This window comes from Gymnoscopelus braueri (assembly GCF_963280865.1).
Source record: "Gymnoscopelus braueri genome assembly, chromosome: 6".
Classification (NCBI taxonomy): Eukaryota; Metazoa; Chordata; class Actinopteri; order Myctophiformes; family Myctophidae; genus Gymnoscopelus; species Gymnoscopelus braueri.
This window is the reverse complement of record NC_137607.1, coordinates 43,185,126-43,202,247: the sequence shown is the minus strand read 5'-3', so window position 1 is coordinate 43,202,247 and position 17,122 is coordinate 43,185,126. Positions and strand designations below refer to the sequence as shown.

Below are 17,122 nucleotides of genomic sequence, written 5' to 3'. Positions count from 1 at the left end.
ATACAAGGTCTACTAAACTGGAAGACTCATTAAGCACTGAGCTTGTTTAAGATGAGATCCCCATGCACACAAATCATGATGACATATAAGAGACAGACAGATATACACACTACTATACAGAACGTCATACAATCAGCTTACAGGTTACTGGTATGAAGAGTGAAAAATATGTACAAGAGGAGAAAAAAAAGGGTGGGGGGGTTAGGGTGGTAGGTTAAGACTTAGACAGGGGACAGGGGGACAGGTACAGTATACAGGGGACAGACCTAACCGTCCTGAAAATGTATTTTCTGTTTATTAAAGAGCTGGAGAGGTCAGAGGAACACATCGTAAGTATATAAATTCATATATTTTTGCAGGGAGAGGATTGTTAATGACTACAATAACGATAATAACAAAAAGTGAAAACTTCAGAACGTTTTTGAAACATCTTGAAAATGTTTTTATTTATTTATGTGAAGATATTTAGAGGGGAAAAGAAAGAGAACCCATTCATTGGCTTTAATTTTATATTATTCAAGTTCCAATTTTGTCTGCTAAGTTATTTATTTCATCCCATTCCTATTTCACTTGTATGACGTATAATGATTATGTCATAATATTTTATGCCATAAAATGTATGTTTTCGCCTGCCATAAAGTGATTACAGCTCCTACCTGGTTTCATTCTTCTGGGGGTTATATTTCAAACATTATAGCCCAATTAGAACATATACATTTGGTTATACCTGTAAAAGGCCATATATGCCATAAAACGCTGTTTTCCTCCTGCCAGGAAGTGGTTGCAGCTCCTTCCTGGTCACTGGAAGGAATTGTCTTCTTCAAAATTGCTTGTTTTGATTCTTCGGGATCATATTTCAAACATCATAGCCCAATCACACCAATATATATGGCATAAAGTATATGCAATATACGTATTATTAGTTGTCCTCGTCGATTTGTATGCCATATGGAACTTGAAATCCCTGACCCTCTCGGCCTCTCCACTGCAATCGATTCTGTAGTCTGCAATCAGCTCCCCCTATTATAGCTATACACACAATGCTACCTTCTGTACAAATACTCATAGTTTTAAAGTATTATCACTCCCAAATGGTTCTTTCTAATCTGTACAAATACATACTGTAGTATATAATTTAGTATTACCCAAATCAAATGCTTCTAATCTGTACAAGCACATGTACTGCAGTTCCAAAGCTTTTTAACAGGCAGTCGTGATAGGAGTTGTTGATACTTTCAACCACAAGAGGGCGACAACAACTAGCCTGAGTTCTATCTATCTATCTATCTGTCTGTCTGTCTGTCTGTCTGTCTGTCTGTCTGTCTGCCTGCCTGTCTGTCTGTCTGTCTGTCTGTCTGTCTGTCTGTCTGTCTGTCTGTCTGTCTGTCTGTCTGTCTGTCTGTCTGTCTGTCTGTCTGTCTGTCTGTTTGTTTGAGTGATGCCTTGTGAGCTTGTAGATCTGCTATTTTCAAAGCATTTTTATACTTTTGGAAACTTGTGAAATGGGACATTCTGCAAAATGAGTACTTTTATGGTACTTTAAGTACTTATGTATATTTTAATGCCAATGCTTTTACTCAAGTACATTTTGAATCCCGGACTTTTATTTGTAATAAAGTATTTCTACATTGTGGTTTTGGTACTTTTACTTAAATACAAAATGTGAGTACTTTTTCCACCATTATTGAAAATACTAGTACTAGTAAGCAGCACATCCTCACAATAGATGTAATTTAATACAAAACATACATTAAGTGATAATGATGATATATTACTAATGGCTAAAATCAGCCCATCTTTATCAGCTGCAACATTAAAGGTAGGTCAAGGTCAAGTTTATTAATATGTCCCAAACTGGGCAATGTATGCTACAGTAGATAATAAGAACTCTAAACACAGTAAACATATACGTAAACAAGAACATAGACATAGACATGGTCACAAGATCCAGATAATAATAATAGTAATAAGTATAAGTGTCCCCAACAACAACCACCCTCCCTCCCTCCCTCCCTCCCACCCACCCACCTACATAATTGTGGACAGCAGACCACGACGACCATATTGCACCATAGGACACAAGAAAGAAAAGAAAATCAGCTCATCATTACCATCCTCCCAGATGGAGATGGGCCTATCAACTGTCCATTACAACTGAACAGGTAGGCCAGGTAAGTGATACTTTTTGTTTAAAACTAAAAGTTTTTTGTTAAAAGGTTAAAGCACTATATTTTGATAATAATCGAGTCCCCCCATCTCTCCAGCTCTTGATAAAACAGAAATTACATTTTCAGGTAGGTGACAAAATTTCAGCCAATCAGGATTATCATCTTAATTTTTATAGTGTTTCAGTTCAAATTTTGTCTGCTCATTTCTTTGTGTCATCACTTCCCATTTCACTTGTTTAATCTGTATCCTGACTGAGTTCTCAATCCTGATTGGATAAAATTGGTATCCTGACCTTAAAATGCACTTTCTGTTCAATACAGAGCTGGAGAGACATGGAGACTCCTGTTACTGAACAAACACTCTATAGCAATGAGTACTATCAGAATATAGAGCTATGTAACACTTATTTTAACCAATGAAAATCACTAACCCTACCTTTAATCTGGTGAACACATTATGCATTACTAATTATGTGAGTGAAATGGAGTAAGTAATGTAAATAATTTGATTAGTAGGTATTGCTACATTTACTAGTCTCATTATGTCTGTGACAGTGTCTATCACAGATACAGGTCCAGTGGGCACCTTAACCTTGTGGGCACCTCAACGTTAAAGTGGCAGTTTTGTTTTTGTTTTTCAACGACCCCCCATCTGAAAATATTTTGTGCCAGGAACCCCCAGATAATAAGATTTATGTAAAAAATTTTTTTTGATATATATTTTTTTAATTCTCAAAAATAGCAGTTGTACAAGCTTCGTGACACGCTGCAAGCTTGAAGATGAAGATCTGCTATTTTTGAATAGCCAACGTACAGATGGATAAAGTGGGTAAGATGATTAACCACTTTTGATGTTAACCACTTTTGCTGGGGACCCCCCTGGAACCCCCTCCCACCACCCAAGGACCCCACTTTGAGAACTAGCCTACATTTTATAGCAGGTTACACTACAGTAACCTTGTGTAACACTGCTTCTGTCACCGCCTCCTGGACCAATCAGCTGTCTTTCCGCACCAAAACACAGACCACGCAACCAATCAGATGCTGTACCGGCTTCCATGACCCGGCCCCTTAATCCCACTGTGGCCAATGAGCGGCGAGGAGTAGGGCGGGCCTTGTGTAGATTACCTCTCTCGTTACAAACAGTGTATGAAATGGAGAGAGAAGAGAGAGAGACACAGGCACAACACACTCACTGGTTTGCATACGGAAATCAACTAAAAAGAGTGTTATCACCGCTATACCAAAGGTAATGAATACAGAATATTAGTTGATATATTTAATCAGTTCATTCAATATATTGCTCATTGTGTTAGTGTGTGAAGAGGGCTTATCACCGCCAGAGCAGACAGCATAATCATCACACGTTGTTTATAGCTCTGCATCATCACAGGTTAAATAATAACAACCATTTAATAACGCTATTATTTCTTGTGTTGATTCAACACAAACTTGAACACCTTAATTCTTTACCAGATTTTAAAAGGCGGTTTACTGGATAGGCTGTCTATAAGCCCTGCTAATGTTTTTAAACCAGATAGTAGGCTATGCTGTACTGTACTGTCAGATACTGTATTTGTTTTTATATTGTATTTTTTTATCTTCTTTTTGGGTAATAGTTGCTCATTTCTGTTGTTATTATTCCTTATTTTTGAGTCTTTTCGTTTTGTCTGTAGAATACTGCATTGGCCCTGTCTTGGTCTGGTCTCATTTATATTGAGGTTTTGTTTAACATCAATGTGACTTCCTGGTCAAAGGTTTTATATACATACTACTCTCACATATTGTCATTTATACATAACATACAGTTCTGTGCCTTTCTAGTTTTGTGCAGGGATGTTCTTAAACTGTGGTTGCTAGGGTCACATTATTATTGTGTAACCTCTATATTACTAACACTGGGTTAAAATATAGTGTATATATATACATACATACATACATACATATATTATTATGAACATTTTGTGTGAAGTGTAGCTAGTCACTGACCTACTGTATAGCTGCACTTTTTTCCTAAACATTATTGTAGACTGACACTTTTCAAATCAACACAGAAAAAAGCAGGGAAAAGGAAAAGGAAATGGAAATGTAACAGAAATTACTTGGCATTGTTGGCAAAGAGCACCTACGTTAATATTGTACTGTATCCAAGGCGCTACATCATTGTCTTGATGCTGATACTGATACACGTCTACAGCAGAAACCTGCTTACGGGTGTAAACAGATGAGTGTAAGAACCTGGCTGTGGATTTGCAATTAAAATTGAGCTTCTCTTTAATCTGTTGTTCCCAGAAAGCATGGTTGACAGATTAAAGATGCCAGCAGCATCTTCTGTTAGCACTGGTAGGAAGCCGGCACAGCAAGAGTAAAAGTTGATGTCTTGTGTTGCAGTTAAGCCTGTTACGGTAGATAGATAATGAGGATTGACATAATGGGGAAGGTCAGTACAGACTGAGCCGCCTGTAACTGTGGGGCAGAAACCTCTTATCTCCATATTTTAACTTTTTGTGTTTTTACCTAAATTAACGCCCTACTTGAACAATACTACAGCGTCACACAAAAGGAGCAGATCTGCAAGCTCGAAATGTGGCGTGAAGCAACACATTTTGAGCTTGTGACAATGTCCATCTGCTACTTTTGCTATTTTTTTATTTGAATCCTGAAAAAGTAACAGTTTTGGATTAAGTAATCACTGTACTTCTGTCATGTGCTGATATGTGGGGTCCTAACCGTCCTATAGCCCCAGGGGGCCTAGTTGCAGGAGGGGCCGGGGCCGGAAAAAATAAGTTAACCACTTGAACCCCAGCATCCATATTCTGGGGGGGAACGTAAGCCGAAAGTATACAGATCTAAAAGCTCACAACATGTCGCAACAACGTGACAGCGTTGTGAGCTTGTAGATCAGCTATTTTGGGGGAAGAGATTTGGTGTAGAGACGATGGAAAATAGTGGTCCAAGAAGTACAGAACCAACTCAGGTGCAAGTTTACCAAGTTTAGAAAGTTTAAGTGGTTACTGGTTAAAGGACGACTTCACCCATTTTCAACCTATCTTCATATAGTTAGTCCTCACTAATGGTCATGATAAAATGGTACCAATTTCTTCTACAAGGTCTGTGTCTCATAGGAGGACTGTGGACACATCAGAAACACGCCTACCAGTGACATCATCGTTAGGCAGGTTTTCACTTTTTTTTTCTTTTTTTATTAACGTGAGAACAATGGCTTCCATTATAGCATGCTAACTTTCCAGGAATAGAAAGCCTGCATTTTATATCAGGCTTTGATTCCCCATTGATGATGTCACTGGTAGGCGGGTTTCTGAACTGTCTACAGTTGTCCTCTGAGACACAGACAGAGTAGACAAAAATGAGCATTAGTGAGGACCAATCATATAGGTTGAAAATGTGTGAAGTCGTCCTTTATTAATTCTGTAACTCATTATGTTGAGAATGCTTTGTCCAACACTAGACACAACATAATTGGAATGACATATAAAGTGGTTTCATTTAGTGTAGAAAGTGTGTGTTTTTTCATCACACACCACATCTGTCCTTGACTGTTGTTGTTTGTGGTGTGTGTGTGTGTGTGTGTGTGTGTGTGTGTGTGTGTGTGTGTGTGTGTGTGTGTGTGTGTGTGTGTGTGTGTGTGTGCGTGTGCGTGTGCGCGCGCACGTGTGTGTGTGCATGTGTGCGCGTGCATGTGTTTGTGTGTGTCTCAGCATGGCCAGATAGCTGCTGATCCCAGCGATGGGGGTTCTTACACAGCTCCAGCTCCTGCTCTGGAAGAACATCACCCTCAGACGAAGAAACAAGGTAGGTGGCCACACAAACCTGGATCTTCTTTAAATGGAGAGGAGACGCAGACGGTCTCCAACGGTTGTTTGTGTTATTAATGATAATAATAATAATGTTTATCTTTATCTATGACAATAATGATAGTAATAATAGACTAGTTATATAAAAAAAGCCCCCCCCCCCCCCGAGGCTTTTTTTGTTATCCTTTTAACATAACCTTTGACTGTACTATCTGTACTGTCAACAAACTTGTTAATACAGTATTCAATCAATTAATCAAGTAAAGAAAAGTAAATACAAATTTGGTTTTAATAAAATATTTGTATTATTGTTTAGCAGGGTATATAGGAAATATTTACAATACAGAGCCATCAGTTGACATTGATTCAGTTTATCCACAAGTTTCCTAGGGTGTGTGGGCATCACTTCCTGTCGATTTCATTGGATATCATTGGATTTCATTGGATATCATTGGATTTCATTGGATCAAATCGACAGGAAGTGATGCCCACACACCCTAGGAAACTTGTGGATAGATTGAGTTATAAGAGCAGATTATGGATACAGTATACGTATATAAAGTGAGCAGGCCAGTATAGGGCTCAAGTGCCAATAAAAGTCCACGGTGGGCAGGAAGGAAGAGGAAATAGGAATACAATGGAAAGTGCAAAAGCCTGGAACCCTTGGCGGTGTGTCAACCTTTTCTCCATATAGCCATCTTCATTAATGCTTACTAATGGACAGTACAATACCAGTTCTGTCTACTTGCTCTGTTTCTCAGTGGCAGGCGTTGGATCTACTCTTAGCCACAGTTGTTCCTGCCATTAACATAAAAGGGAAAGCTATCCACAACTCCTCTCTGAGACACAGAACAAGTTGACAGAAATTATGCCATCCTGTAGAGAGCATTAATGAGAACTGAATTGATTTTGTAGTTTGTTTTCCAGTTCCGGTTAAAAACGACTTCTACTAGCAGTATAAAGAACAACAACATAGCAGGCTAGAAAGCAACACAGCTGCAGCTATTACAATTTGAATAATGGGTGTGTTAGATTTAGGTGTGCCCAGAGCCAGTGTGCAAGCAATAGTCAACAGTATAGTCAAAAGCACATTAACACCTAGAGCTAAAGCCTTGTTCAGACCAAAAGATTTGCCACGAATTGAAACCGTTTTTTTTGCAGAGAAAATTCACTGCGGTCTGAATTACTTCATGCGGGTCGGCTGATGCCGGATTCAACTACAAAATCATCCCAGGGTTTCATTCCCCTTTAATTCATACATTACAGCCTCTGTTCTTCTGTCTTCTGGCCAGGTGGTGTGGTCTCAGCACAGACCAGGCCACCTCCACATGTCAAACATCAAAGAGCAATGTCACAGAAGACCGAAGTAGCAGGCATCAATGTTTAAGATTACATTTTTTATATTCCTGACAGGAGTGAGAAAATAGCCAGCACACAATCAATGTCCTTTTCACATAGTTTATTTACCTCTCCACGGACAGAACAACGGACGCGTTTCAACATAACAGGTCTTCCTCAGCGTATATTCCTGATGGGTACACCTGGTAGTCAGACTATCACCTTTTTTGACCAAATCATAATTCAAAATACAGGGTTACTTACAAATCTTATGCATTTGTTCTTATCTATATTATAATCTTATTTCATGTAAAACGTGTGGATATCTCCAGTAGTAAATGTCCTCATGTTGGGTTCGGTCCATGAGATCAGTACATAAACACACAGCAGTAGGTTGGCAGACAGACAGGACACTGAAACTACAGATGTTAACCTTAGTGCAAATGATAACACCATAAGTAACACTAAAGTTTAATACAGTTCAAACTACAACAGTAGTAGTAGTCGGTGCTGAAGTGTTTATAAGCATTGTCATCATAAAACAGTTTGGTCAAATCACACAATCTGTTGTGTAATATGTACAATATTGTATAATAATAACCATATACCATGACTATGCCATGTCTAATGTCTTTGTACATTTTTTTTGATAATCATTTTATGAAACTTATTTGTTTTTATGAAACCAACTCCAGAGTCCAGGTCATGATGGTGTATTGTGATTATTCTGTATCACAGCTAAGGTTGTTGTCAATGTCAAGCAACACGCCTTAGCTGTGCTATAATCACAATAACCATGGGATGAGTTATTGCTTAACCCCATGAACCCTGGCATCCTCATGGTGAGGTGAACATTCGGCAAATATATCCTCCGAAAAGAACCGATCCACAAGCTCACAATGTGTCGCATTGACATTCCGTTCTGTATTCTGTTCTGTTGTACTCTTATTCTGTTCTATATTGTATTTTCTACTGTTCTATTGTATTCAGTTATGTTACATTGTGTTTCATATTGTTTATTTTTTATCAGATCCAGCTGCTCATTGAGCTCCTCTGGCCTCTCTTCCTGTTCGTCATCCTCATCTCCGTGCGCCACTCTCACCCTCCGTACAAACAGAGCCAATGTGAGTGTTCCTATTGGTTACTTAAACTGGAGAGTAAACCCCAAACCCCTACAGCAAAATCTCCACAACACTTTGGTTGGTTGATTGATTCAATTGTTTGTTTATATAAGATCAGCTTTTGTCGCACAAGAAACACCAGGCATTGAATGTGCTATGTATATTATACAGTTTTGTACACACGTGTGCATCTGCCCCCACCGTTGGTCTATTTGTAACCCTGACAGTGACATTGACCTTTGACTCACCGTAACCTCTATCTTAAGGTTATAGGAAAGGATTAGTATTGACTTCGCCCATTCAACAAGTCAAACCTCAACTTTCTATGTCTCCATTCATGGGATCGATCGATGATGTCATTTGACCCTGACTGTTAACTTGACCTTTGACCTTTTTGAGCCAAACACTTATGTGTATGCTCGGGTTTCGTCCCACACCAAAACACATGCATGTTAACCCTTTATACTGCTTCGTCGTATGCACTTGTAAATTGGCAATTGTTTTAGAAAATGTATGAAAAGTTTCATATCTCTGCTGTCGTGCAGAAACCAGCTACTGTATGTCCAAAATATAAACTTTTCAGGAAATGAAAAAAACAAAACATGTTTTAGAACAACACAATAGTTGGTATGGTGACTTTATACATTGTCAGATACTTGAATGTGTCCTTATATTATCATCCCTTTAATATTTGTAAAACCTACACACAGATGTGAAGGGTGTTCAATAGCACTGGTTTTTTTTTAATGAAAAGTCCTTGACTGAAGCACTGGTATTAAGGCTGGAGCTGATCCCTGAGCCCTGCTCAGTGGCTGCCCACTGCTCCTAATACTGGAGGAACCATCGATGGCTCAAATACAGGACAGCTTCCCCCATAGGGGAAACGTATAACTTAACTGCCCTGGATCCAGTATAAAGTATAACTTAACTGCCCTGCATCCCCTGGATCCAGTATAAAGTATGACTTATAACTGTCCTGCATCCAGTATAAAGTATAACTTGACTGACCTGCATCCAGTATAAAGTATAACTTAACTGACCTGGATTCAGTATAAAGTATGACTTAATTGACCTGCATCCAGTATAAAGTATATAACCTGCATTCATAACAAAAGATACTTCTCATTCCCACCAAGTTTCATGTATAGTTATTTATGTTCAGACACGCACGCACGCACACACGCACGCACGCACACACACACACACACACACACACACACACACACACACACACACACACGCACACACACACACACACACACACACACACACACACACACACACACACAGTAGAGATTGCAATGACATACTGTCACACACGGCTGTGTGTGGGCAGGGGATTAAAGTGAGTGACGGTAACTGGCGTGCTGTGGGCGTGTGAACCACTACACCACTGATGGATCTTACATAAGTCCCCTTCCAGGTTGCCTTCCAACTTTAACACTTCATTCCTTCCCTCCTCCTCCCCCTCCTCCTGACATGGCTATCTATCCACTACTGTACGCACAGTAAGCTGATTAGCTTGGTGACACTGGTTCCAGTGACATTCACACTGCTTTTACAACCTGTTGCGTTCTTTAACTTCTGTTTGGCTGGCTTTGACACACAGTACTGCATTATTCTGTATGCTGCAGAGGTGGGCTAGTTTCATGGCCTTTACAAATTGAAATTTGACTGAAATAACTGTCTCTCACTGGTTTAAAAGTCGATTGGATGTGTGGCAAATTGAGGCATAGCATATGTGCGAACTAAATCTAAAGATCCACTCAGTCAGATAAAGGTTGATTTGAACATCGTTTAATTCACGATTTTTATGGCATTGGTTACGTGCTACACATGCATTCTGATACTCTTATCCTTAGTTAACAAACATCTAATGTTGACCTTCAGCACCCAGCAACAATAGGTGCTTCAGTACTCCTGGGGGAAATTTACCAAGAAGTAGATTAGATTTCTAAATCTGTTTAATTCCGTTGACAACCAAGAGGGACTGAGGGAGAGCTTTTCATTAATTTCCACACTTGTTAATTTATTTAAATAGTGAAAAGCGCCGATCTACAACCTCACAATCGCGAGGCATTTGTAATCTTGTAGATCAGCTATTTTTGCACAACACCATGGTACGACAAAGAATAAAATAGGGCCTAGTATGGCTGGGCAATTAACCGAAAAAAATTATAAATATCAAAACCGATATTTTTTAACCAATAATTGACTTAAAGTCGAAGCAAGGTTTTTGCTAATAGTTTTTTCTTATATATTCTTTTCAAGATCTTTTTATTAGTTTTTTGTACAAGGCCCAGGGGCAAGCATACTGCACATACATTTTTTCATATCGTATCACAGAGAGACAAACAAAATTTAAGGCAAGACATTATATCACGAAGCCATTGAATGAGCACGGGCGGGGCAGCATCCTTCCATCGGAGCAGAACAGTGTGTCTGGCGAGCAACAGGGCGAAGTCCACCATACGGCACTCTGTACGTGTTAATGGGAGATCCTCCCCTCCAACAGTACCAAACAGCGCAACTAGGGGGTCTGGGTCTAGAGTTCGGTGTAAAATAGTAGATAGGGTATTGAAGGCACCCTCCCAAAATGGTTGTAATTGCGCACACATCCAGTATTGGTGGATGAGGGTTGCGTCAGTATTGTTGCACTTGTCGCAGGTGGGGGTTATGTCAGGGTATATACTAGTTTTTTCTTATATATTAACAAATCGACCAAAACATTTTATCGTTTTTTTTATAATAAACTAAATCGATTAGTCTGATTAATCACTAACCCTGTATTATACATGGACGCCGTTTTTGGACGGTGGCGTCCAAAAATGGCTTGTAGATCGGATATTTGCACTATTTAAAAAAAAATGTGTTCTTTAATCGTAATGAAGGCAGAGGTATGAAATGATGGTGATATTGATTTATCGCCCACCCCTATAGTTCTTATAGCCGTTTAAACACTTGTGTTTTACTTTGCTTCCACTTGCAGGTCACTTCCCCAACAAAGCTCTTCCATCTGCAGGCACACTGCCCTGGATCCAGAGCATAGTCTGTAACATCAACAACCCCTGTTTCCACAACCCCACCCCTGGAGAAACCCCGGGACAAGTGGGCAACTTTGATAACTCCATGTAAGTATTAATGCAGTTGTTCCCAACCTTTTTCCCCCCAGAAGTGCACACACGCACACATGCATCCAATCAATCAATCAATACAAATTAAAAAAATATTATTAAATTGCATTACATTACTTACATTGAATAACATTACTATTACATTACATTCACTCACCAGAACTGCAAGTCACCAGACTCACCTGACTGACCCCAAATTACAATTTACATTTGCAGCAATGAGCAGCAGCAAGCACCAACAGGTTTATGCCACAAACTGTCACTTTACCCCCAAATGGACAGATGATTTAGCTTTCTTTTTTTACCATCTCATGCCAATCATTTAGCACTGTGTTTGATTCGTCAAAATACAATGACACCATGACGATATATTTTATGTACTGGCCCCCGGCCCCTTGCCATTTTCCTAATGTGGCCCTCAGGTTAAGCTAAATGAGTATCCCTGACATACAGTATACACTGATTCTGATATTATATCTGTGATTGGCTAATATTGGCTAATAATATCGGTCTGGCTGGCCCTACAAAAAAATATGGTAAAACACAGAAAGAAGCTAAGCTAAATGCTACCCTCTGTCTAACCAAGACCTGGCCTGTCCTTCCTCTCCTATAGTCTGTCCCGACTGTTCGTTGATGCCCAGACTGTGCTGGCGTACAGCGGTAACCAGAGATTCTACGACCGCTTCCAGGACCTGCTGGAGAGCATCCAGAGGCTGGGAGAGAGACCGGGAGCATGGCCCAGTAAGAATACCATCCATTTGATTGAGTGTCTGTTTGTTTGCATTGTTTTGTTTACATCTGCTTCAACATTGTGTTGGGATGCAACACAGGGTGAGCTTGTACTAGAGCTGCTGTGTTTGCTATTTTTGAAAATCTTTTGGAACATTTTCTATTAACTTTCTTTTTAAAATATTGACTTTGACATATAATGACATGACCAAAATAGCGATGCCAGGGTGGAAGGGGCATGAAACCTTTAACCTAGGCTTATTTATTGATTTTTCTAGTTAATGCTTAAAATGACAAGCAGATTAAAAACCTGGCAATCAAGACAGCTGCAGCTAATCAAATTAATAATAATGGGTGTGTTAGATTTAGGTGTGTCCAGAGCCGTATAAGAGAGTTATGACACTAGTGTTGACTCCCATTGTAAGAATGGAATGCTCTGTCTATCTCAATGAGATAGTTCCAATGTTTGGAACTATAGCCCATAGCAGCCCGCTTTGCGGCGAGATCAAAGCGTGACGTTACTCTCTCTTCTGCACTCTGGGTGTGTCCAGAGCCATGTGCTAGCATAGACAGTAATCAACAGTATTGTAAATGCACATTGACACGCCAAAATCTAACACACCCGTTATTAATTTGATAAACAGGACCACAATGGAAACAAGCCCTCAGGGCTTTTTGTGTTATCCTTTTAGCATTATTGTATAACTGTACCTCTGTACCTTTTGCAAACTGTTAATAAAGTAATCAATCAATCAATCAATCAATCAATCAATCAGCTGTAGCTGTGTTGCTTGTTACATCACAGTGTACTATAAGCAAGGTCAGTCTCATGCAGTGCCAGTGTGCCATGTTTTTACCCTGCTGTAGTTTTGAACCTGAACTGGTTTCATGCCCCTTTAAGCACCGAACTGAAGGGCTCCATTCAGCAGGTGCTCTATGCTCTATGTGCTCTAGTGGTTTGAACACTAGCGGGCTTCAGTGGGTGTCGAGTGACGGTCATTCACTTTACTGTTAAGCGCTTGTCAAAGCGGGTCAGAGCGGCCGTTGATGGCGGTCAGATTTCATGATTAACAATGAGTGCTTTGTCTGATAAGCGCCACACCGGACATATGTCCAACCAACAGAATGAAAACCTGTTCTGTTTTGTTAAGAGAGAAGGAGAAACGAGGAGCTTTCAATTCCCTTAGTAATTGTTCGTTATTTAGACAGACAGTGTGAAAGCTGAGAGGCGAAAACAGCATTGTGATGTGAAAGTGCAGGAGATGTTCTGTCTGTCCCAACCACATAATAATTGGTTCTCAAGTAGTCTCGCGCAGCCAGATGATCGGAGATCTCAACCTACCGATGCGTCTGGTGACATCTAAATAGGGGCTAAACCTGGGTGGAAACAATTTGGAAAAAAGAAAATAATAATAGCTGCACTGCAGAACCAATGCAAAGACTTGATTGATTGATTGAATACTTTATTAACAGATTGCAAATAGTACAGTGGTACGATTATACAATGGTGCTAAAAGGATAACACAAAAAAACGCCTAAGGGGCTTGTTTCCATTGTGGTCCTGTGTATTCAATTCATCGAGACATTTAAAGACACAATAATATACAAGACATCATCAACACAATTAGCAATACAACGATAACTATGTACAGTAAACAGTTGGGGGTGGGGGTGGCATTTCCTGTGCTAAGCTTAGACGTTAATAGGACCAGTTACCATTTGCAGACAAGTGCTATTTTATGGCGGTTTTGAAGTAGGGTAAAGAGTCACACTTTTTTATGCCTGTTGGTAGGGCATTCCACATTTTGGCGGCATAATAGTAGAACGAATTTGACCCCATGTTTGTGCAGAATCTGGGTTGAGTGAGTTCAGTGGAGCTCCCTCTGGTATTGTGCCTGTGTGTGTCTTTTACGCTATTGAAGTAGTCTTACAGGTACATGGGTATCCCTGTTTTCACGCGTATCTTGAAGACCTTAGTCTGTCCTCTACCCTGAGCCATCCCACCCTAGCATAATGAGCAGGGGTTAGGTGAGTTCTGGGTGTGAGGCCAAGTAGTAACCTGACCACTTTAGGACGGTCATCCATTTCAGGAATCATTGTAAAAGCACCAGGTGTAGGTTTGTTAGTGAAGGTTTTCTCCGCTTGTTTTAGCCCATATACATTGAATTTAGACTTCCCCAGAGGTAGAGATCTCTGAATAGTTTTTTGAAAACTCCTGAAAATGCTCACCTATAACCCAGTTCTCACCCAAAATGACAGGTTGAGAACTGGGCCACCGTCGGCTGCATAATTGCCAATACTGATGTCTTCAGAAAAGTCGAATAACAACCACCCTAAAGACTAATCATTGTGTATATTCCTGCACTATACCTGCACCCAGTGATCTTGGTACATAGAAATTGATCTATTGAAGATTCTGACTTTCAAATGTACATATTTTTTGTTTTGATTGTATTGCTGTATTGTTGTATTTGTGCTTTCTGCTTTGGCAATGTAAACGTATGTTTTCTCATGCCAATAAAGCCCTTTGAATTGAATTGAAATTGAATTAATGGCTGATTGGCCGATATACGGGCCAAACCAATATATCGCCTCTGTCGGGTGGAAACATCATGTCCAAAACTGTTACTTTTCAGGATTCAAATTAGAAAGTATTGAAAGCAGCAGATCTACAAGCTCGAAACGCGTCGCTTGCGGATCTGCTACTTTTGATACTTTTATGTGACGCTGTAGTGTGATCAAGTAGGGCGTTAACTTTCGAAAAAACACAAAAAGTTAAAATATGGAGATAAGAGGTTTCTGTCCGACAGTGACGATATGGGTCTGGCTCTAGTTTATTTTTTCTGCAATTACGCAAACGATGTGTTCAGATTTTTAACCACTTTCAAACCTGGAATTTTGGGCATGTGATTATAGGCTTACATTTTTAGTTAAAAAAAGTAATTAAAAAAATCTACAAAGCTGCGACAAATTCAAAAATATTTCTGAAGAACTTTTTACGTTTTCATATTGATTAGGATTGTTTTAGCAATGTTTTGACAAAATATCGGTGATAATCAGGTCTCTCCAAAATCGAGATCAGCCTCGGACGCCAAAATCTGTCATCTGTATGGTTCTACAATAAACACATGAGAGTGTTTCTGGGATATGAACCTGCTGCTACACCCTCACTGGGCACTGCTCTGTTCTTTACTTCTTGTACTGTGTATTAGATAGAAAACTATATACCTCATCCACTGGCCACATTTGCTGGGTATCCCCCCTGCCCCCAAATTCACTAGACCTCGCACTGTTTTGCAGACCTCCCTGTGGGACAATACCTCAGACCCAATGAGACGTTCTCTGCCTTCCTCCTGACCAATGGCAGCCTTCCGCCTGCTACTGTAGACCAGCTGTTGAACGCCCGCCTTAATTTACAGGTGAGCAGTCGCTGCTTCACGGGTGATGTTCAGTAGTTGCAGATAGTAATCTGTACATTGAAACTTATACTGTAGGATACCAGGTAAGAAACAAACCTACCATCTGTCTATATAACCTGCTATCTACATTTGAACACTGTGGTTAAGCCTAAAGTAACAAAAACAAAAGACCAACAAAGGTAAGGTAAGGATGCAGGCAGAAATGTAGTTTATTTCTGAAAAGCCTTTTAGAAAGTCCTTTAGAAAATGTGTTATGAATGCTGAATGTTATTTCATGATCAAATCAAACTTATTACAAACATTTGTCAGGAGGTCCTTAACAATATTGTCAGGTATTGCCTCCTCATCTCCCACAATAAAAACTTTAATTCTGCTGGTTTTCTTTCCCCTGGAGAAGGTTTGTGTTGAGGTGGCCATGAGCGAACACAGACCGAGGCTTGGTAGATGGCAATTCATTCATTCATTCATGTCTTGTCCCTGGCCTTTGTTGATGGTGGCTGAGAAATACAACATGACACAAGCCATCTTGTATTCTTGCTCTGTAAAGCACTTTGAGCTGCATTTCATGTCATGAAAGGTGCTATACAAATAAAGTTTATCATCATTATTATTATTATTATTATCTTAGGTGTATGAAACCAACCTACACTTGTGAGTTGTCATTGAACTTTACAGTCACTTGTAAAGTTTTTATAATTTTTTTCTGGTCCGTATGTACAGACGTACGTATGTACTGTACATGTACGGACGTACGGAATACAAGCTAGAATCATAATGCGGTCCACCGGCATAGAAATGAACTGAATGAAAGCATGAATGATGCTCATCATCATATCCTTTATTTAACCAGGTTGGTTAAAATACTAATTGAGATTAAAGTGTGACCTGGCCAAGAGGCAGCATTATTACAACAATAGACAAACATTGCAAAACAATACATATATCAGAATATCACACATTACGCGCAAGAGAACGTAATATCCAGTTAAAGTACAAAACAGGATCAGGAACTAAAATGGTCAGGAACAACTTCAGGTGCGGCAGTTGACACAAATGTAAAAGCGATCACATTTGTTAATAGTACTAGTATCCCTATCCTTTGAAATAGATTTAAATTCCCAGTGATCAGCTCAGATAGGTTCAGAACCCTCTGCAAATCATTCCAAGAATGCTTGTGATTGTGATGTCCTGCTGTGCAGGTGGTGACGCTGGGAGCCAGGGTGCCGCTGAAGGAGCTGGTGTGTAACGGCAGCCTGCTGGCTCAGTACCTCAGCGTGGAGGCTGGAGACCAGGCCATGTCTGAGCTGCAGAGGCAGCTGTGTGACCTTCCTGCTGACACCCTGCAGCAGGCAGAGAGGCTGTTCCTCTCCCAGCTCGACTTCACCAAGTTCATCACGG

General features: G+C 39.9%; 1 protein-coding gene across 3 annotated transcripts in view; it reads left to right on the top strand.

The window, feature by feature from the left end:
* The first annotated feature begins 3,339 nt into the window (after positions 1-3,339).
* Positions 3,340-17,122, top strand: part of abca7 (ATP-binding cassette, sub-family A (ABC1), member 7) — a 55,556-nt gene continuing 41,773 nt past the window's right edge. For 2 of the 3 annotated variants that reach the window (XM_080431835.1, XM_080431834.1), the window contains exons 1-7: positions 3,340-3,417; positions 5,888-5,981; positions 8,352-8,445; positions 11,432-11,573; positions 12,190-12,317; positions 15,606-15,724; positions 16,924-17,121. In XM_080431835.1, coding sequence (XP_080287961.1) covers positions 5,916-5,981; positions 8,352-8,445; positions 11,432-11,573; positions 12,190-12,317; positions 15,606-15,724; positions 16,924-17,121 — 747 coding nt within the window. In that variant the 5' untranslated portion in view covers positions 3,340-3,417; positions 5,888-5,915. Of the gene's footprint in view, positions 3,418-5,887; positions 5,982-8,351; positions 8,446-11,431; positions 11,574-12,189; positions 12,318-15,605; positions 15,725-16,923; position 17,122 lie in introns of those variants that run through there. The other variant, XM_080431836.1, reaches the window with a different exon arrangement.